Here is a 23,732-nt window from a genome sequence, read left to right on the forward strand (position 1 = left end):
CACGGGACAGATGTTTGAAAGTATGAAAACGTTACAAAAGGGAACAAAAGTTAAAAAAAAATCACCTTTGCTGTGTTAAATTCTCTCTTTGATGTACTTACATTGAGGAGCTATGTCCCTGTGACTGCAAAATGAAATGAAGCAGGCTATCAAAACTTGGTTCTGTGTTTCCCCCAGCATGAATTATTAAGGCATGTCCAACAGTGACCATCTGTTTTTTCAATCATTTCATCTTACAAGGTCTGCTATTATGCAGTTCATTGTAGCATTTCAGCAGAAATTAATTTGTTGCTGTTTTTTTCCCCTCAACCCAACCTTGCTCATTTAATAAGTAAATCACGCAAGTCGAATGATGGGAAACTTTGTTGGAAACTGCGAATCCTCTCATTTCCTCTGGTGTGAGTATGATAAATTCAACTCTAAATTGTTTCAAATTCTACTCACTCTGGTAGAGATAAAGAGGGATTACAAATTACATGTAATTTACAGCACAGGGCATTCAGCATAACTAGTCGCTGCTGGCGTTTATGCCTGCATAAGTCTCTTCCAATTGCTCTTCATCTATCCTTATCAACATTTCCTCTATTCTTTTCTTCCTAACAACTTATTTAGCTTTAAAGGCACAATCTTACAGCCCTCCCGCCGGCGAGATTTTCTGGTCCCACCGAAGTCAATGGGCTTATGAACAGCTTGCCACATTTATGGCCCCGCTCCCACTGCGACAGGGTTGTAAAATTATGTCTATACCATTTGCTTGAACTGCTCCATGTGGTAGCACGTTCCACATTACACTCTCTAGATAAGTAAGTTTCTCCTGAATTTTACTGGATTTACTGTGGCTATTTTATATTTATGGCCCTGAGCTTTGGATCCCCCACAACATCTATTTACCTTATCAAAGAGCTTTAAAACTCTAAGACCGTCTATTAGGTCATCTGTCAATATTCTCTTTTCTAGAGCAAAACCCTAGTTCAGTCTTTCCAGTTCTGAATTCTGATATCATTTCTGCCCCTTTTCTCATTGCTCAATACCCTGCTTGCAACATGGATCTAACTTGGGGGGTGGGGGAGATGGTGGCATAGTGGTAATATAACTGGACTAGTAATCCAGAGGCACAGGTTAATTCTCTGGGGACATGGGTTCAAATCCCAACATGGCAGCTGGTGGAACTTAAATTCAATCAATTACTCTGGGATATAGAGGCAACCATCATCAATTGTTGTAAAAGCCCATCTGGTTCACAAATGTCCTTTAGAGAAGGAAATCTGCCATCTTTACAGGTCTGGCCTACATGTAACCACAGCGATGTGGTTGACTCTTATCTGTCCTCTGCAACGGCCTAGCAAGCCAATCAATTCAGAGCAATTAGGATGGGCAACAAATGGTGAGTTTGCCAGCATTGCCCACATACCATGAAATAATTTTTAAAGAGATGCCAGAACTATGCACAGTTCCAACTTTACCAATGGAAACTAATTTATACTTAATGTTACTCTGTTCACAACAAATACTCTCGTGTTGGTCAATAACTATAAAGAGGATGTAACAGTCAAGCTGTATGAACTTTACTGTCTACTAAATATATATTATTAAAGTTTATTATGATTTGGTATTGTTTAAACATCAGGATAAAATCTAGCAATAATGCTTAAAAACATGATGAGTAAATTAACACAACTGCTTTTTGTCTCATGTATGACTTAAAAGTAAAAAGGAACCAAAGCTCTACACAGGTTATCATAGCCTCCCAGCTTTTCAAATTTATTTCTCAACACAAGAAAGTTGCACTAACTTTTTTTTTGGAATCCGTCAGTTAAAAGCACCCCACAGAAAAAGTAATGGTGGGAAGGATAGGTCGATTATTTCTATTCCACTAAACATACAAAATGTAGTTTTGGATTATCCTTTAAATGCTTGCACATAGTTAAAAGCCAGAATTTGGAAATTTGGATATACTTGTTGGTTTTGCTGCTCATTGTTTTTCCATAGCAGCCCATTCTATCACCTCCCACTTTCTGCCCTATTTTATTGAGCATTAGTTGGATATCCATAACGTGCCTTGGTTGGGCATTAGTCTTGTCTAGTAATCACGATATAGAATGCTCAATAGGGAGAGAACTAATTCTTTTTTTGAAAGTCCTCAGTGCAGTGCCAATTGTCTAGTAAGGAGAATAGCCTCTAGAATCTCTGTCTCCCTGGAGTGTTAGCTGTCAAATACAAGACAGGCTATTAACTAATAAGAACAGTTAGTGGTATCTTATGCCAACTGTGAAAGACTGGCAGGCTAAAAAAAGGTTTCACCAGGATTATATACTACATCCTAGCTAGCAGAGGGAAAAGCGATAAAGCAGTCAATGCAAACTAAGCTGTAAATTCATCAATTCACTAAGTAGAAATTTCAGAAATGCACGTGGGACATGAAAAGCCCTTTTTTTGTTTTTTATTTATCCCCACTGATTACTTCTTAATGATTCAGAGAATAATTTCTCAACCATTAAGCATACACTTCCAGCTGAAGTCATCTGGTAGCAATAAGTTGCAGAACCCAGACTGATTTTGCTTTCCTGACTGTAATGCCCCATATTCTTGGCCTGGTAGTGACCGGCTAACACAAAATAAAATAAAATAGGGACCTTCCTGCTCTGTGTGACTCAACTGTTGCCAAATACACTGAATGAACCATTAGGCAGCACCTACCATCTTTTTTTCCACTATTAATAATGAAAGTGCACTCATAAATAATATTTCAAAGCTGTACATCAATTACAAATAAAAGCTTTTTTTTCTTTTTACAATAGTTTTCCCCCCCCCTAAAGAGGAGGATTGTCAAGTCCATAATAATAATTAGGCAAGAGGAGACCACGAGCACAATTTTCATCCTTCTGGTAAACCTCAATCAAGCTTTAGTAGCATAGGGCTAGCAGGCGGCATTCAGCCCCTGCAGCCTGTCCCACCATTCAGTTAGATCACAGGTATTTTCTACCCCATTGCCCCCATTTATCCACCTCCCTAAATATGCCTTGATGACCTTAACTAATAAAAATCTATTGACCTTCACTGTGTAGATTTTAATCGACCATCAGCAAACTCTTAGCCTGTGGAGAGAAGAGTCCCAACTTTACCAATGGAAACTAATTTATACTTAATGTTACTCTGTTCACAACAAATACTCTCGTTTTGGTCAATAACTATAAAGAGGATGTAACAGTCATGCTGTATGAACTTTGAAAAAATTTAAACAGCATCATGAATCTTCCTTTACTCATCTCAAGACAGCAATATTAATTACACTGCATTAATTATAGTGCTCTCAAAACACTTTTGTACTATACTAATTACTGTCTACTAAATATATATTATTAAAGTTTATTATGATTTGGTATAGTTTAAACATCAGGATAAAATCTAGCAATAATGCTTAAAAACATGATGAGTAAATTAACACAACTGCTTTTTGTCTCATGGATGACTTAAAAGTAAAAAGGAAGAAATTGAAAATCAGTCATTATGCATGATTGAATATTTGTAAATCTCAAAGCTTCATTGATAAGCATTCTGAGCATTAATTAATTTCTCACCAATGTGTGAAAGGCCTATGTATGTAGTGCAGTGGGAGGAGATCTGGTGCTCACCGAGAATACACAAAATTCCTCAGAAGGAGCTGAAGAGAAAACACTTCAACAGCTTTAATGATAACTTCCAGGAAGGAGTTAACAATTGATTGCTCAACAGCAAATTGAAACCAATTTGCATTAGTCAATCACTACAGCATAATCAGGGTGACCCCGCAGCTTCTGGCTTTAGCTCCTTAAAGAAGAAGGATAGCAGAGAAACAAACCACCAGTGTCAGCCATGGCTTGCTGGTGGCATTTTCACCTGCAGGTTATGCTTCAGTTCTACAGTACATTGGTAAGACCACAGCTGGAGTACAGTGTACTGTACTGATCTCCTTATTTAAAGAGAGATGTCAATGCATTAGAAGCAGTTCAGAGAAGGTTTACTAGACAAATGCCAGGAATGGGTGGGTTGCCTTGTGAGGATTGGCTAGACAGGTTAGGCTTGTATCCAATGGGGTTTAGAAGAGTAAGAGGTGACTTAATGGAAACCTTTAAGATCCTGAAGGGTCTTAACAGGGTGAATGTGGAGAGGATGTTTCCTCTTGTGGGAGAATCTAGAACCAGGGGTCACTGTTTTAAAATAAGGGGTCGCTCATTTAAGACAGAGGTGAGGAGAAAGTTTTTCTCCTAGAGGGTTGAGAGTCTTTGGAACTTTCCTCCGCAAAAGGCAGTGGAAGCAGAATCTTTGAATATTTTTAAGGCAGAGCTAGATAGATTCTTGATTAACAAGGAGGTGAAAGGTTAATCGGGAGTAGACAAGAATGTGGGGTTGAGGTTACATTCAGGTCAGCCATGATCTTATTGAATGGAGGAGGGGCCGAGTAGCCTATTCCTGCTCCTTATTCGTATGTAAGGCAGAAGGTCGAGAGTTCAAGCCTCACTCCAGAGACTTGCATAAACAATCCATATTGAGACTCACAGCATAGCCCTGAGGGAGTGCTGCACAGTCAGAGGTGCTGCCTTTCAGATGAGCCTTCTCAGATGGATGTAAAGGATCCCACTGCACTACTCAAAGAACAAGATTGGAATTTACCCCAGTGTCCTAGACAATATTTAGCCCTCACCCAACACAACGGACTAACTGGTCATCCTTGTATTGCAGTTTGGGGGACATTGCTGCACATGAATTGATAACCACGTTTCCTACAATACAACAGTGACTCCGGTGGAAAAAGTGCTTCATTGGGTGTCATAGTGCTTTGGGACATGCTGAGAGGCTTAAATTTGTAGATAATATCTTAAATCAAAAATTCCAATCAAAATGAAAATAATACACTGAAAAATATTTCCTTCAGCTGAAGTACAAGTTGTAATTTGTAGGTATTGCTCAGCTTAAACAAACTGTTCTCACATTTGTCCATAACAAATCTGGGCTTTGCTGGCATCATTTAGAAATGCATCTTTCTTTGCCTTCAGTTTCTCTAGCTTGCTGCAGTTGCAAACATTTACCTCCTCTGCCCCTTTACGTTCCCCTCAATTCTGCTGGATGACAAACTGTACATTTTGTACTTCACACACACAAACGCAGCCACGAGTGTTATTGTATGGTGGTTTGGTAATACAGACCTTGAATATTCTGAAAAAAAAAGACTTTTTTGTCGAAGCTTTTCGTCTTGCACTCACCAGGATAATTCGCAAGAAAGACAATTGCAAACTGTCCTGATGAGTACAAGACGAAAAACTTCAACAAAAAATGCCTCTTTTTTCAGCAATCCTCGATGTTATTGCAATCAGAGCAAAGTAAAATTACAATTTCCCTCTTCATTTAAAATGTATTAAGAATGAGTGAAAACTAGGGTGGTAAATTTATAAACTATTACAAGTATTGATTGCTTATAATGCAATTCGTGCAAAAGTGCAAATGGGTATAATCATGCTTGTATTAAATTTGCCGGACAAGACATTTTAAAAATGAATTAAATTAATATATGTTCAAAAACAGGTGAACCATTTGTCCTTGTTGCTCAAGTTTTACTCCTAAAGATCCTTGATTTGAAAAGCCACATTGTGAATTTAAGTTTCAAAAATATAGCCATGAGCAGGAATAAATTGTTTCCATTATCTATTCAATCCATTTATATTCAAATCCTAATGTTCAGTACTCATCTTGCGAACCACACTGCCAGTGAGGTTACAAAGTCAATGGCAGCAATAGCACAGTGTAAATCTGCACCTGTTTGATCTAAAGTTGTGAATGAGAGCATTTCAAATGGTGACAATACAGCAATCATTACCATTTGTTATTAACAGTACATCAATATCTGATTGTTCTGGCCGATGCAGTTGGTAAAGCGGGGTTATTTAAAAATCCCAGAGGGAAACTATAAACAACTGTCATAACCTATAATTTTAAGTGTTAGGTTGGAGATGCAACTCTAAATTCGGGAATCAGACCATCAGTTCTTGAGGTTTTACCTTAAAATGATTGAAACATTTTATTAATTTACACAAGTTAAAAAAATATATATACACATGGCTACAAATTACTACTATCATAACTTTTAACAAATTCCCAAACTAATCTCCATTAAGACAACAGCAACCCATAGACTTAGCCAAACACCAGGCAAAGCGTTTTCACCTTATGAATTCAAAATGAGGTTCTTTTCACTGTGGGGCCAGCTGGAGGCTTGCAGCTGCCTTTTGATCTTACATTGAAAACTACTGAAGTTATACCTATCACCAAAGATTGAATTCAAATTCTCAATGTCTCACCAGTCCCTCTGAACTTTACCTTTTAACAATGAAACCCTATTTATTGTGCCAATTTTATTAGTAATATAAACATATGGCTTGGTGTCTGCTAGATAGGTGTCAAGTTTTCACCCCACTTCTTGAATGCTCTATTCAAAAAATGCAAATGCACGCTATCCCTCTTCCATTTCAAAACTAGCACCCAGACTAGCTGGCTTTAATCCAATTAAGACACACCCGCAGACTAAAACTCTATTTTAAGAGAAAAATATCTTCCAAAATATTACAAACATTAATAGCTTCATGGCACTGACCCAACACCATACTGATGCTTTAACCACCACGATGCAAGCTACAAATGTTCAAGGACTTTACTCCATTAAGGTTAAATTAACTTAAGAAGCTTTTCAATAATTTTATTAACTATATCTGGCTGAATTTTTATTTTCTGTAGTCTTGCCTCTGCCAAATTAGGAATTATATGCTTTGGAATATTTTAAGCAGGCCATTTTGCTTACAAAATGCAACGCAGCAATTTTTATCGTTGTTGCTCTGGGCAGTCATGTAGCATCACAAGAGCAATGTGGGCATTTGAATTTTTCAGGCCGAGAAGCAAAAGTAATTAATTACACAAATTGCAAGGAGAGGTTTTAATTGTAATGGGCTACCATGCAAAACACGCATGGTAAAACCATGTAAAAGACATATCACCAAGTAATAATCTCTGCAATGTGCATCTGTATGACGATGGCCCTTAGTGTGCCATGAGGGACTTTAAAATAATTCTTGATGGGGTTCCTGAATTGACTATGATCATTGGTTTTCTTTTATTCTTTCCTCTGGCAGGGTGGGAGGGGAAGGAGTAAAAAGGTGGGAATACCTAGGCGTACCCACTGAGAATTGAAGCAAGCATGATTGAACCAGAATACCTTCTCTCGACTGTATACTGTAACATAAAACACAATGCCAACACAGTATGCATACTGAACCAGCAAAGAAAAGCTGATGCAGTCAGTCTCAAGTAAAATACAACAGATAAATGAATGCTGGTTCCAAAACAGTCATGAAGGATATATTCTAAATGTACCAAACAATAACTCTGCTGCTCAAAGCACCTTCAAGCATAAAATTAAACACAAAATCCTGACGTAGGTATAAAATATTCCACAATTATCCAGCTTTTCATGCTTAATGCTTTAATTAAGCTTTAATTTCACATATGTACTCTGCAATATACTTCAGAAGTAATTATTTTTTAGTTCGACTAGGAATGATAAGTGTTGAAGTATTTTGAATGTACCTCCACCGCCCCCATTACCCCCATCTTTCTTTCCCTTCCTGCAATTTTTGAATTCTCAAATGCACTGAGGGCATGGATCATCATTAAGCTGTGGAATTACATTTATGTAGTACAATGAAAAGGCAGCTGCTCTAGTCTGTATAATGTACGAATGTGAATAGGGTTTCTACGTTGTAATAAAGTTACCTTTTAGAGCAGGAGAGAATATTTTCCTGAGGATATTACTTGGGTTGTGCAGAGCTTGCGAAATAACAGAAGATGATGAGCGACTTAAGTGATCTTTCCTCATTCCATACTTTCTTAGATGGTCTCCCATCCTAAAAATGGCGACATGCTGGGACAGCAAGTACGTCCATAAGTAGGTATTGACGGACTATCTTAAGCCTTTAGCCAAGCCAGAAATTCACTTTCAGCTTCTTAAAATGAATAAAACCTTTCTTTGGTGACTGACAATTTACATATTTCTTCTAATAGATCAAGAGCAATTGTACATAGATTTTAGAAGCTTTGCCTAGTTTTCTTGTGTTTATTTTCAAGAAGAGCTACTTTAGATAAACTGAATAAAGCTGATTGAGATTTTTATTTTATGTTTGTTCATGAGTTGCCAGCGTCGCTGGCTAGGCCAGCATTTATTGCCCGTCCCTGACCATCTTGTGAAGGCGGTGGTGAGCCCCCCATCTTCTTGAGCCGCAGCAGTCCAGGTGGCGTAGGTACACCCACAGCGCCGTTAGTGATGGAGTTACAGGATTTTCAGCCAGCAACACTGAAGGAACCACCATTTATCAGGAATGTGATTTGGATGGGAACTTGCAGGTGGTGGAATTCCCATGCCTCTGCTGCCTTATTTTTCCAGGTGGTAGTGGAGGCAGGTTTGGAAGGAGCTGTTGAAAGAGCCTTGGTGAGTTGCCGCAGTGCATCTTGTAGATAATAGGCACTGCTGCCACTGTGCAATGGAGGGAGTGAATGTTTAAGGTCGCGCATAGGGTGCCAATCAAGCGGGCTGCTTTGTCCCGATGGTTTCAAGCTTCTTGAGTGTTGATGGAGCTGCACTCATTCAGGCAGGTGGAAAATATTCCATCACACTCCTGACCTATGTTTTGTAGATGGTGGACAGAATTTGGGGGTCAGGAGATGAGTTACTTGCTGCAGAATACTCAGCTCTGACCTGCTCTTGTAGCCACAGTATTTAGCCCAGTTCAGTTCTGATCAATAATAACCCCCAGGATGTTAATGGTGGGGGAATCAGTGATGGTGATGCCATTGAACATCAAAGGGAGATGGCTAGATCTGGCACTTTGTCTATTTTTTTCATTTATAGCAATAGATCAGGCATAATCTAATTGGAATAGCAAGGCCTTAGGTGTTGATAAGCTTCATAAACTTACAATGGAATAAGAAAATTATTATTACCATATAGCTTCCTGAGCTGGATGTGAAAACATTACACAATAAAAACTTACGCTAATGTTACCACTAAACAACTCCATGGTTGCATTATCCCTGTGGGAAGGTGCAATCAAATGATCAGCAAGAGTATTGTTTCATCACAGTGTAACTCTTCTGCCAAAGCTTGACTCTTCCACTAGCACATAGAACAAAGAGTTTTGAAAAATGAGTAAACCAATCGTGCCACACACGGCGCAGATTCTGATGAAGGGTCATTGACCCAAAACTTTTATTTTTCTCTCTCTGCACAGATGCTGCCTGACCTGCTGAGGATTTCCAGCATTTTCGGTTTTTATTTCACACACACACGCTGTGAATTGGGTCCTGAAGGAGTTAAGAAATTAACAAAAGGATATTAAACTTGGACAAGACCTGAGTTAGGCCATCGTGTTTTGTTTCCACTAGCCCATTATGGGAAGAATATTAAAGAATATTAAATGTGAAAGTTAGAGTAGAAGATGTTACCAGAAATGAGGAATTTCAATCATGAAGCCAGGCATGAAAAATGCAGGATTTTTTTTTTAAACTAGAGCTAAGGTCAAGACCTGCCACACCTTCAGAATTAAGAAGGGTGATAAGAGTTCAGCCTATTTTTAAGGACTATATTTTAATTTACTTCAGAAATGATAAATATCAGTTATTGTACCTGGCACTCTATGAGGATGAAAATTCCCTTTGTAAATGGTCCCCCTCCAATAGGTAAGCTTCTACTGTAGCAGTGTAACAATTTCACATGGGGCAAGTTTCCCTTCAAGAGACAGCTGGTTGAATCAAAGTTCATCTGGAATCCCCACTCACGCCACAAATTTTGCAATGTACCCAGGTACAGAAATGTTATTCCCAAAGTTCATTGCAATTTCTAAGGAGATTTTTTATTCCACATTTTTAAAACACACCAGACAAATGCTTTAAGGGTACGAATTGCATAATTTCTAAATCAACGATAATTGTGTCTAAGTGTTGCTAATTCAAATCTTTGTGCACCAATTGGAAAATAATTAGGAAGTGAACTAATTTGTTCCTGGAAGACAACACAGAATTAAACCAGCTGACGATTATTTTCTTGGTAATGTAACTAATTTGAAATGTTTTTTTTTCAGCATGATTGCCATCTGGTGCTGCTCTATTTTTTTCTTTGTTTGGCTACAGATTTGTTTGCACAACCAGAGATGCAGATTCTGCCCTCAAATTATGGAACAGCAAACTCCCCACCATTCTTCAATGCAGCATTGCTGTTATTTGCATAATTCTAGTCAAATGCAAACAAACAACTTTATCCCTAAATGCAACACTAGCCTTGTTAGTTTTTTAAATGCTTTCTCGATTCCTTTGATCAAAAGGCATTTGCCTCAGCTACATGGAGAAAATTGGGGGTTTTCACTTTGGAGAAGAGAAAGTTGAGACAAGATTTTATAGAGGTGTTCAAAATCACGAGGGGTCCAGTCAGAGTAAACAGCAAGAAACTGTCCCCATTAGCAGAAGGGCCGAGAATAAGAGGACACGGATTTAAGAAGATTGGCAAAAGAACCAAAAGTGACATGAGGAAAATCTCTTTCCACACTGCGAGTGGTTCGGATCTGAAACGTGGTGGGAGGGAGGTTCATCCGTGGCTTTCAAAAGGGAATTGGATACGCAGCTGAGGGGAAGACATTTGCAGGGCTACTTGGAAAATGCGAGGGAGTTCATCCAGCTAAATTGTTCTTACAGAAAACTTACATGGGCTCGACAGCCTCTTTCCATGTTGTTACTATTTTATGACTGTATGTTGTGAACATTAACAAGTCATTCTCCTTATATCATAAATAAAACAAAACCAATTGCAGAACTTTAACTTTTCATTTACATTGTCTTTCCTACATAATTGCATGCATTTATTTGCAAAATGCTGTATGTTTGTGAAAAATTGCTGCTCCCTCAGAAATGAAGACAGGAGAGAAAGCAGAAATGTTGGTTAATAAGAGCTAGAGTCCAATTTGTTGAAGCAACAGGTCTGCACTTCTTGAAAGGTTAACCTTGTATAACATCTCTAGTGGAAACAGATTTTAACATATGTGAGCAAATTCACTGACTACAATCTTAACTTGAATTAAACTTTGGGTTGAAGTAGTAACACAACTAAGGTTGAAGCAGGAAAGTGTGTGTGGATGTTTCGGGGGAGAGGACAGTGGAGTTAAGACATTCTCTACAACAGGCTCCTATCTGTGCCTCCCTAAAACTCACATGTGCAAAGAGAGATAACTTCCTTCAGGCTATGTTTGGCTCAATAGTGGCATTCTTGCCACCAAGTCGGAAGGTCATAGAGTCAAGCCCCATCCCACCAATGACTTTTGTACATTAACTAGGCTGATACTCCAGTGGAGCACTGAAGGATTTCTGCAATGTCAATGGTGGCACTTTTTGGATGAGATATTAAACAAAACTTCCACCCGTCGGTTTTCAACTGGACACACGATGTCCCATGACACTATTTGAAGAGGAACAGGTGAGTTGGCTAAAATGTATCCCTCAACCAAATCAGGTTAACTGGCCATTGATCAGCCATTGTTTAGGAATAGGAGGAGGTTATGTTGATAGGGTTAGATGAAGTAGGGTGGGAGAAAGCTTGTGTGCAGCACAAGTTCTTTCATGGCCCAAATGGGTCAAGTAGCTTATTTCTGTGCTGTACGTTCTATGTATTTCTATTTGACATAAATACTTGTCTTTATAGCTTAAGGTGTGGATTCAGTTTAAAATGTGCATGGTACATGTGCTATATTTTAGACCATGTAAATGTTGCAGACTACTGTCAACTTTGAGGTAGACAACCTAAATAAGGGGCCAATGAACACAAGACATTTCTGGTTGCTAGTTACCACAGCAAATCACAGCTCCCTTGTGTCCCATTTTAGTATTCTCATAAACATACCTCATTCGACTGCTCAATAACTCTGCAGTCGACTTAATTAAAGTAACCAGAATCAATGCTGGTAACCCAGAACAAGTAATATGCTGTGTGATTAGTAACTCACTCTTTCGGAGTCTCTGGGACTTTTGGTGCTTCAAACTTCATCTTGAGTTCAGCTGGTACGTGTAGAATCTCCACACACGATTTAATGGAGTGGTTTGAGTCTTCACGGCACACTGAAAAGATAATTGAAGCATCAGTAATTATTTTTCTTCAGGCACGCAGCTCTGATGAAGGGTCACACAAAACGTTAACCTTCCTCTTTTGGATGCTGATTATATACTTCCAGCATTTTCTGTTTTTGTATCCATTATTTTGTTGTAAAGTAAGGTGCATACAATGTGAGAATTAGCACTCGCAAATAAAAGCTACTCCACAACAGAACCACTTTCTAAATTCAAAGTTAATACTTCTCATCACCAAATCTTCCCTTCTTTTAATTACTTAAAAGATGAAAACCACATCGAAGCCTATTTTTTTCCAGCTGTTTGTGTGATACATATCAGGTGAGCCTCTGCGATAACCAAAAGGTCTCTCCCTGTTATTTTAACTTAATTCCTATTACAACCTACATCCACTGCCTTTCAAATAAGCAGTCACCAGCTAGTACCATGTCACGATTATTCAGGGTACAATGATTTTGTATACTAACTATTAAAATGGTATTATGCATGAACCATAACATTATTATGCAAACAGGCACTGGCAGCATTATAAAACATAGTAAGAAGTGGTCACAAAGGTCAGCTCCACTCTAATTAAAACAGTGAATGTGAAATGGTGTTTCAGCTTCAATGTTGAGAAGACCAATGGCGGAACTCATCCCAGATTTGCACTAAGTGCGGTATGGCGGGTTTTCACGCCATGTTGCCCCAAACCTGCTGCTCACTTATGCATTCCTGGAAAGCATGCCATTTCCACGATGGGCAGGCTCTCATTCACCCTCCACATGCCATCATCTCGCCGCTTCATCGCACCAGGCACCACATTTAAAGTACAGCCACACTCAGTGCTTCCAGCCCAGGACTGCAGCAAAGAAGACATGGCCCTGAAAGGCAAAAAGACTGCAGCCCTTAAGTGCCTTTTGGATGTTATGGAGGCCCTGCTGTGAGGTCCTCTACCCCTGCTCTGGCCACAGGAGGGGCGGCTACATTACCACTCTGGCTTGGTAGGCGATGGCAGTGGTGATTAGTGCCAATGTTGCACAGAAGAGGTTGACCATCCAATGCAGATAGAGGATGAATGATCTCATTCATGCAGCCTTGCATGCCAAGCACCCACCAACTCTAAACTCTCACACTCAAGCTCATCACACATTCACTGGCATCTCACTCATTGCCAGCTCAAGAGGCATCACCCCCATTCTCACACACATACCCTCACATGTCCATCTGACCTCAACTTCCTCTGGAGACTGCCTCCTCAGCCCTCACCATCTTGAGGCCAATTGCACAGATCAACATGTGCCCCCCAAACACCCTGGGATACCCCCCTTCCCCACTACAACATTCTTCCTGCAGCCTCTTCCCTTGCCTGAGGCCACTTCTCCCCCTTCTCCAAGCAAGACTTTGCCCTGCAGCCATTGAAAAGCCACCCACATTTGGCTGATCTGGTTGGTAGAGGCCTACGCGTGGGCCCCACTAAAAGTGATGTGGTGCTGTCTGTGAAACCTGGTGCCGATGGCTGCGAGTGCTGGCCGAAGCAAGGTAGGCAAACAAACCTTAAAGTCCTTAGTGAAGTGCAGCCCACCACGTGCACGCCTATATATGCTGTCAACATGGTGTAGGTACACCCACAATGCTGTTATAAAGCATGTTTCAGGATTTTGACCCAGCGACAATGAAGGAACAGCGATGGTGAGTGACTTGGACAGGGACTTCCAGGTGGTAGTGTTCCTATGTATCTGCTGCCCGTGTCTTTCTAGATGGTAGTGGTCATGGGTTTGGAAGGTGCTGTCTAAGGAGGCTTGGTGAATTCCTGCATTGCATCTTGTAAATGGTGCATACTGCTACCACTGTGCATCAGTGGTGGAGGGACTGAATATTTGTGGATGTGGTGGCGCCAATCATGTGGGATGCTTTGTCCTGGGTGATGTCCAGCTTTTTGAGTGTTATGGGAGCTGCACACATCCAGGCAACCAGAAATACACCACTGACTTATGCCTTGTGGACGTGCTTTGGGGAGTCAGGAGGTGACTTACTCATCACAGGATTCCTAGCCCCTGACCTGTTCTTGTAGCCACAGTATTTATATGGCTAGTCCAGTTTAGTTTCTGGTCAATGGTAACCTCCAGGGTGTTGATAATGGGGGATTCAGTGATGGTAATGCCATTGAATGGCAAGGGACGATGGTTAGTTTCTCTCTTGTTGGAGATGATAATTGCCTGGCAATTGTGTGGCACAAATGTTACATGCAACTTGTCAGCCCAAGCCAGGATATTGTCCAGGTTTTGCTGTATTTGGACATGGACTGCTTCAGTGTCTGAGGAGTCACGGATGGTGCTGAACATTGTGCTATTATCAGCGAACATCCTCACTTCTGACCTTATGATGGAAGGAAGGTAATTGATGAAACAGCTAAAGATGGTGGGGCTGAGGACACTAACCGGAGGAACTCCTGCAGTGATGTACTGGAGCTGAGATGACTGACCTCCAACAACCACAACCACCTTCCTTTGTGAGGGTTACGATTCCAAACAGTGGAGAGTTTTCCCCCCGCAATTCCCATTGACTCCAGTTTTGCTCGGGCTCTTGATGCCCTCGATGACAAGGGCAGTCACTCTCACTTCACCTTGGGCATTCAGCTCTTTTGTCCATGTTTGAACCAAGGCTGTGATGAGGTCAGGAGCTGAGAGGCCCTGGCAGAACCCAAACTGGATGTCAGTGAGCAGGCTATTGTAAAACAAGTGGTGCTTGATAGCACTGTTGATGATCCCTTCCGTTACTTTACTGATGATCGAGAGTAGACTGATGGGGCGGTAATTGGCCGGGTTGGATTTGTCCTGCTTTTTGTGTACAGGACATATCTGGGCAATTTTCCACATAGCCGGGTAGATACCAGTGTTGTAGCTGTACTGGAACAGCTTAGCTAGGGGCAGGGCAAGTTCTGGAGCACAAGTCTTCAGTACTATTGCTGGAATATTGTCAGGGCCCATAGCCTTTGCAGTATCCAGTGCCTTCAACCATTTCTGATATCACGTGGAGTGAATCGAATTGGCTAAAGACTGGCATCTATGATGTTGGGGACCTCCAGAGGAGGCTGTGATGGATCATCCACTCGGCAATTCTGGCTGAAGATTGTAGCAAATGCTTCAGCCTTATCATTTGCACTGATGTGCTGGGCTCCCCCATCACTGAGGATGCGGATATTTGTGGAGCCTCCTCCTCCAACGAGTTGTTTAATTGTCCACCACCATTCATGACCTGATATGGCAGAGCTTAGACCTGATCTGTTGGTTGTGGGATCACTTAGTTCTGTCTATTACTTGCTGCTTATGCTGTTTGGTACACAAGTAGTCTTATGTTGTAGCTTCACCAGGTTGACACCTCATTTTTAGGTGTGCCTGGTGCTGCTCCTGGCATGCCCTCCTGCACTCTTCATTGAACCAGGGTTGATCTCCTGGCTTGATGGTAATAGTAGAGTGGGGGATATGACGGGCCATGAGGTTACAGATTGTGTTCAAATACAATTCTGCTACTGCTGCTGATGGTCCACAGCACCTCATGAGTCTTGAGTTGCTAGATCTGTTTGAAATCAATCCCATTTAGCATGGTGGTAGTGCCACACAACACGTTGGAGAGTACTCTCAATGTGAAGGCGAGGCTTCGTCTCCACAACGACTGTGTAGTAGTCACTCCTACCGATACTGTCATCGACAGATTCGTCTACAGCAGGCAGGTTGGTGAGAATGAGGTTAAGTATGTTTTTCCTTCTTATTGGTTCCCTCACCACCTACCGCAGACCCAGTCTAGCAGCTATGTCTTTTAGGACTTGGCCAGCTTGGTCAGTAACCGTGCTACTGAGCCACTCTCGGTGATGGACATTTAAGTCCCCCACCCAGAGTACATTCCGCGCCCTTGCTGCTCTCACTGCTTCCTCCAAGTTCAACATGGAGCAGCACTGATTCATCAGCCAAGGGCTGGCGGGAGGAGGTGCGATACATGCTAATCAGCAGGAGGTTTCCTTGCCCATGTTTGACCTGATGCCATGAGACTTCATGGGGTCCAGAATCGATGTTGAGGACTCCGAGGGCATCTCCCTCCCGACTGTTTACTGCTGTGCCGCCACCTCTGCTGGTGGCAGCAGTGTTATGGGCTTGCCACCCGACGTATATTACATGTTTTCCCCCCACCCCCCACCGAAAACAAGCACAGGGAGGGTACCGTAAAATCCAGCCCAAAGTATTGGACGTACTTGAGCTAGATCCATCTACTTGTGTCAGCAACAAAGGAATTAACTTTGTTAAAACAGGATTTTACAGTGATTGGAATGAACATTAGTTTATGTACACTGTCCTAGGCTTCCGTCATTATTAGGTGTGGGGTTAGTTTACCTCAGGCAGCGCAGTGGCCAGGTGTCTGTAAAATTTGGATGTCTTACCTTATAAGCATATTTGTGTATCAGGGAGAGTCAGGACAGACAGAGCAGCAAAAATAGCTTGGAGACTTGGGGCTCTTGAGTTATGGGAACAGACAGAGCTGAAGCTACTCCACAGTGAAAAGAAGATTTGAAAGATACATGGTACAGGTTTTTAAAAACCTAAGAAAGTTAGGTAATGTAGATGGCACAAGTTAACCTTGTTTTATTGGCTCCAATTGGCTTTCCAATTTCTTTTTGCATTTGCAAAGCACCCTGTTGTGTACAAAAGGGACCGATGGTCATAGAGTCATGCAAAGGTATAAAAGTTTTGATAGTTAGTATCCCCAGGGCGGAATCATCCCAGATTCGCTCTAAGTGTGATCGCGGGTGGGGAAAAAGGACATTTTATCCGCCGGCTGCAACGGTGGCTTTTCACGCTGCATCATCCCAATCCCGCCTCATTAATTATGCAACCACGGGAAACATGCTGTCTCTCTGGCGGGCGGCCTCTGAATCACTTGCCATGCTGTTACCTCACCGTTTCCTCAAGCCGGGTGCCATATCTAAACTGCAGCCACCCACACAGTTCTCAATGCTCGCAGGCCAGCACAGCTCCAGTGAAGACATGGCCCCTAAAGCCAAGAAGAATTCAGTGATCGGTCACCGGAATGCCTTTCAGAGGCCCGCTGAGATGTCCTCCACCCCCGCTCTGGCCACAAGGGTGCCAGCAATTTCATCCCTCTGGCTTGGGTGGCAGTGCTAAGTGCTAATGCTGCACAGAGGAGGTTGGCCATCCATTGCGGAAAGAGGATGAACGATCTCATCCGTGCCATTAGGGTAAGGGAATCATCTCATTGCACTAAACTCTCTCACTCACAAGGCCATCACACATTCATGGGCATCTCACTCACTGCCAACTCAAGGGACATCACCACTCACTCCCTCACTCACACCCTCACATCTCCATCTGGCCTCATCTCCTCTGGAGGCTGCCTCCTCAGCTCTCACCATCTTGAGGCCACTTGCACAGATCAACATGTGTCCCCAAACACACCCTGGGATACCCCCTTCCCCAGTATAGCCCTTGCCCTGAGGCCTCTTCTCTTGCCTGAGGCCACTTCTCCCCTTTTCCCAAGCAAGCCCTAGCCCTGCAGCCATTGAAAAGCCACCCCTGCCTTATGGCTGGTCTGGTGGGTAGAGATCTGCCCGTGAGCTCCTGTAAAAGTGATGTGGTGCTGCCTGTGAAGCCTGGCGCTGATGACCATGAGTGCTGCCTGAAGCAAGGTAGACAAACAAACCTCGAAGTTCCGAGTCAAGTGCAGCTCACCAGGTGCATGTCGCTTATGTACAGTTGTGAAACATGTTGGCATGATGTGCCCGGATGATTCAGCAAGGGAGATGTTTCCAGCGAGTGGGCTTATAATGATATGCAGATGTATTACAGTGAATTTCTTGACTTGCAGCGGTGGGAAACACGACCTGCCATTGACGGGTGGAGCAGACAATTGCAACCTTGTTTCACAATGTTGTAAACAAATTTTTGGCCTTCTCGCCATATTGTCTGCTCACACTCACCATGACGCCCGACGCCAGAAAATATCCATCCTCAGTACCTAGTGCAGATGGCGATAGTGCTTATTGGGAACTTGACCATGAAAGTCAGAGCATCCACTTCACAGGATGTAAGGTCTCGGAGGTTTCCATACAGCTAAATTGTGGAAGACAGCTGTTTTTCAAACACTGATGTCTTTTCATTGTTGAAACGGGGTGAAATCCCAATCTAACTGGTCTTCCTTCAACTGATGGGCATAAAGGATCATTACATCAAAATGGAACAATCGAGAACAATGGTAATGGCAGTTTCTAGGAACACTACGTGTCTCAAACTCTGGACTCCTGTGCATTCAAAACGTCAATCATCCCACCTCTGGCCGCCAAGCCTTCAGCTGTCTAGATCTGTAGCTCTGGAATTCCCTAAACCTAAAACCTCTCCCATCTCCCCAGCACTCTTTCTCCTCACTGAAAATAATCTTTAAAATTTACCTCTTTGACCAAGCTATTGGGTCACCTGCCTACATATCTTCTTCTGTGGCTCAGTATCAAATCTTGTCCATAATGCCCCTGCGACGCTCCTTGGCTTAATTTGTTGAAGGCATTATATAAATGGAAGCTGCTTTTGTTACAGTGGTGGAATCTTTTTGACTTTGCTTTAAGCCCTGAAAAAAATACATTTAAGTCTTCCCACCATCCTATTGGGTGCAAATTCACAGAGAAAGAAAACTGGCTATATAGCACAGCACTAAATTGCTCATTTGTGCTAAAAGCATAAAGATGGTCTGCACGGGTAATGAAAATGGCAAGGGGTAACTGATTTGAGTTTAAGGCACAGCAAGTGTATTGGGAGCTTTAGCACATAACTAATATGTGTAAGACTTGAGCCTGGAATGCTTGGTAATTACTCAACATAATGACCACAAAATTCACCAAAAGAAATTATATATTTGTAAAATAACTGGACTCTTATTGCGCTCATAATTAGAAGCAAGATTGAATAGTTAATGAAATCATACTGCCAACACTTGATTTAAATAAAACCAATCTAAAAGAATGTATAATACTCCAATTTGCTTAACTTTTGGTAAAATGGAATGCTCGAGGCGGAATATGCTACATTAGCAAATATTATTATAGATACATTTCTTTTACATTAGATGCAGTTTTTCTAAGCATGAGATGAATTTCCTTTAGAAAATTATAATCTAATGACACACACTGAAAACAAGGCTACCTCCTCGGGTGTCAATGTCCTTATATCCAAGACAATATGACTAAGTGCGAGAAGCATACATCAAAAAGCATACATCAGAAAACAGCAATTAGAGACACTGGGGGAAGATTTTAACCTAAGGGCTGGATTAGTGCTTGGAGGGCCGAGAACAGTTGGTGCAACCAAAGCTTGGTGCCCTCCTTGAGCTGATGGAAGCAGGTGGGAATTGGGGTTGGGAGCCAGCTACCAAAATCCAAGAAAATAGCCCTCTGCAGAAGCTAAGTACTGGGAATGAGGGGACAGGTGTTCCATAAGGTGCTGAAGGAGTCAGGTCAAAATAATCCTACTAGGGCCCAATGAGAACTGAGAAAAAAAAACAACCGATTTAACTTGACCTTTTCTGGTCATTTGGCTGCATCCTGCTTGTTTCTGTGGTAGATTTGATACTGCATCAATCACCTCAAACCTTCCTGCCCCGCTCCACCAAAACCTTTGTAAAAGTCACACAAGAGCAGGATAATGAGGTCGCTGTTCTGTGAATTTTACTTGATCATTGGGGCCTTGCCTACCAGCATCAGGAGCATCAACCAACTTTCAACTCCAATTCAGAGAAGGTAAAATGAAGTGTGGTGGGAACAGTACAACCTTTGGCCAGTAGGTATAATCAGCAGATTTTCATCCCTCCTGTGCACTAGCCGATTCCCACCGAACAGCAACTCATATTTTGGTTAAGTTGCTGCAAGACATTTTCAATTACTATTGTAATCTCTCTAGCAGTGAGATTTCTTGGCCCTGAATTTCCACAGGTATCTGTTACCAGGACATTAGTAGAATTGCTGGAAAAAACAATAAACTCCCTCCCTCCTCCACGCCCACCCACCTCCCCCCACCAATGTAGATTCCAAATGTTTGTATTTACGTAGGTGTGGAAAGCCATGGGTTCAAGTCCCAATCCAGGACATGGCCAAATGGTCGAGGCTGATATTCTCAATTAATTCAGAGTTGTCGTCTTTTGGCTGAGACATTAACCCAAGGACTCTTCACCGTCAAAGAATCCCATGGTTTGGTTCAAAGAAGAGCAGGTGAGTTCCCCTGGTAAGATGACCAACATGTAACCCTCAATCATCATCATTAAAAAAAAAATTGTTCATTACTTATCACATTGCTGCTTGTTTTTCTCAAATTGGCTACCACTTTCCCAACATTATAAACAGTAGGCAGAATCTTCGGGTCGGCGAGCAGGGCCTGGGCCCACTTGCCGAGGTGTAAAGTGACGCACGGTGATGTCGGGCATGCGTCCCGACATTGCCATACATCATTCAGATTTTCAGCCTGGCAGGCACACACCTGAGTCAGCTGCACGCTCGCCAAACTGTCAAAGGCCTATTAAGGCCAGTTACCTATTAATCAAAACAATAAACTGTGCTGCCCACCCAACCTTAAGGTTAGCACCCAGGCGGCCTTTGCATTTTTCATGGAACCTCATCCAAGGGCGGGATGAGGTTTCGTGAAGGTTTTTAAAGGTTTGAAAAAATTTTAAATAAAATTCATAGGCTTGTCCCAGTTCATGTGACAGTTTCACATGAGGGGGGACATGTCCTAAAAAATTTTTTTTTCCCCCCATTTATTAAAATTTTTTAAACTTAAACTAATCTCCCTGAGGCAGCTCTGTGCCTCAGGGAGATTTCTGCACTCTTTCATGCACATGCGCGGAAGAGCGCAGACCCCGACTCAGGCAATGCCCCCTCCCTCACAGGTTGAGCTCAGCACTTCTGGGTGCGCATCACACTGGGCGGTCCTTAATTGGCCCACCCACGTAGGTAATAGGTGAACATAATTTGGTGCGAGTTAGACAAAAGGAAGCAGATATAAGCTGATTTATACTGAGTTATCTGATCTCTGAAAGGATGGCAAATAAGGCACCACGATTGACTTTTGTATCACCAAGCCAGGGAAGGATGGGGCACAGAATATCAGCCAAGGTCTCCACTGCTGATTGAGCCCCTTTTAAAGAGAGTCAGATTTTTTAAACAAATGGACGAAAAAATTCCACGTGGTGAGGGGTTGGGTGCAAGTTACCAGCTTGAGGTTAGGTGGATTTGTGAGAAGTAATTGTTTTCCGCTTTAGTTTACATGAAAATTTGATCAACCACTCTGATATGAAGCCTCAATGCTCATTGTCCAGGCTCCAAGAGGATGATAAACTGAAACATTGAGGGTTGCTTTAAATGTACCCCAGCAATAATCCAAAGTAGGGATGAACAAATCGCAAGAAAAGAAACGGATCGAAGCTCAAAGTTAGGTGTCACTAAGTTTTCTAAGTCTTTAATCTTTATTACTTTTATTAAAAATCAAACTTTAATGAGACAGGAAACATTGGCATTAATTTTAACGGGCCAAAATTGGACAGGTGAGCAACTGGCAATGAGCAGGTTCTTTCCCTGTTTAGATCCTGGTCATTTCTAGTTTAAGTAGGTTAGGAAAGTCCTGAATTAAGTTAGACTTCAGGAGACTTTTCTTTTCAGAGTCTAGGCAAACCCCATCAAACAAACTGGCAGTTTGTGTGGTGAGTCCAGATTTACTGCAAAGATTAAGAAAGAAGGTGAGCAAGTGACTATGTGGCACTTGTCAATACATACAGAAAGCTCGGTGGGATATTGAGGATGTGACCCTTAACTACTCTGGTCTTCTGGAAACTAGTTGATTCCCACTGAAGGCCAGATAGGAATTTCACCAAGATTTTCTTTCCCCTAAATTGGCCTACAGTTACTTTTTCCTTTGTTCTCTTGCTAGGTATCAAGTGGCTGGTTAGTGATGGGTAGGGTTGTGCAGAGGGTTGTTGTTCCATGTTCCATATGGAACAGCCTTGATGGACCAGTTGGTCTTTTCCTGTCCACTGTTTTATTGTGATGGTGACATATTGCCAGGCAGCTATAGCTGATCTTTATGTGTAACTGTTTCATTTTAGTTTCAGTCATTATGGTGAAGAATTGCCCTGGTTGCCTTGTGTGGTCACACTGTAAACGTGCTTGATAAGAATGTATTGACTGGTTTGTAACACAATGTGACTATATTACTTCTTCCCAAACATTTCAAGCCACATAACATTTTTGGTATTAAACGCTTGCAGTTCAGACAGGGAATTGAGTAATTAATTTAGAAAAAGCCAACAAAGACAGTTCTAAGACAAACAGATCTGCCACTGATAGCTATCTATTAGATCAAAACTGCCACTGAAAGAGTTAATGCTCAAATTTAGCTAATCCTGACTTAATTAAGTTAAATGAAGGCCACCTTTAAGTAATCTTATTTGGCACAGACTACTAGATTCAATCACAAAATGCTTTGAAGCTTTCCGGCTTGCTTAACCGTCCATGTTAGGAGTCTCAATTTTTGTTATATTGCAAATTGCAACTTTGTTCAGTTCAAATTAAATGCACTTTTTTCTGCCTCATTCTTTATTACATGTTGCAACTACTGCTTCAGTGCATCAAATGGGGATTGGAGAATTGCACCACTTCCACTGAAACTGGTTTCATAAAGCTGAAGTTCTGTTCCTGCGGGAACCAACCCCATTTATACTAAGGAACTGCGCACACACCAAGCGTGTGTGCCTGCCCAGCCGCTCACAAAACAAACTGCAACATGAGGAGGAGGTCCTCGTTGTGTCTACCTACTGCTGGAGTGCAAAATGGTGCAAACCCCATTTCCCTTCACTGTAACCAGACGTTGCAGGTGGGACTGGATTTTGCCAAGCACCTCCAAGGAGGAGTATTTGGTGCCATCATTATCCAGGTTGTTTATGATCAGGATTGCCTCCTGTAGCAATCGTACCAGGAGCCATGATAAAAAAATCTTTCCCTGAATAAAAATGTTTCTTCTCTCGGAGAACTTTAAGGATCCCTAGGTGACATAAATTTGACAATTTGAACCTAGCTTCCTCAAAGGCATGGGATCAATACAGAAGCTGATTGGAATTCACAGTTAATTGTCTATGTCATTCAAAGGGGCGACCAGAATGCACTGCATGTGCTTAATTCATGGAAATCAATAAAATTTGATTTAACAAAAAGACTTATTTGTGAAGTGGAAAAAAAACACAACTGGTACAGCAAAGCTTGTTTTTCAAAGGCACAATGTTAGGTCAGAGAAGCAGGAGCATTGTTTTAAAAAAAAACTAGCTCTCTGCTATCTGATTAAGAGCAGTGAATCATGAGACATTGGATGACAAGAAGTATCCCTTTAAACTTCAGCAAAAATGAACATAAACAGTGCACTAGAATTCAGAAAAGAAGTACACTAAAAATTTGACGATGCCCCATGCAGGTTGATTGATCAGCTAACTTCTATTTATAGGGAAAGGTACTTGCATTTGTAGGTCTAGTG

At 41.7% G+C, this 23,732-nt stretch overlaps 1 protein-coding gene across 1 annotated transcript in view; it reads right to left on the reverse strand.

Annotated features, from left to right (window-relative positions):
• Window positions 1–23,732, reverse strand: part of LOC121277357 (serine-rich coiled-coil domain-containing protein 1-like) — an 898,837-nt gene that overhangs the window by 543,167 nt on the left and 331,938 nt on the right. Inside the window, exon 5 of the mRNA XM_041186774.1 lies at window positions 12,066–12,177. Within this exon, the coding sequence (XP_041042708.1) occupies window positions 12,066–12,177 (112 nt within the window). The remainder of the gene's footprint in view (window positions 1–12,065; window positions 12,178–23,732) is intronic.

Source organism: Carcharodon carcharias, chromosome 1 (genome assembly GCF_017639515.1).
Source record: "Carcharodon carcharias isolate sCarCar2 chromosome 1, sCarCar2.pri, whole genome shotgun sequence".
NCBI lineage: Eukaryota > Metazoa > Chordata > Chondrichthyes > Lamniformes > Lamnidae > Carcharodon > Carcharodon carcharias.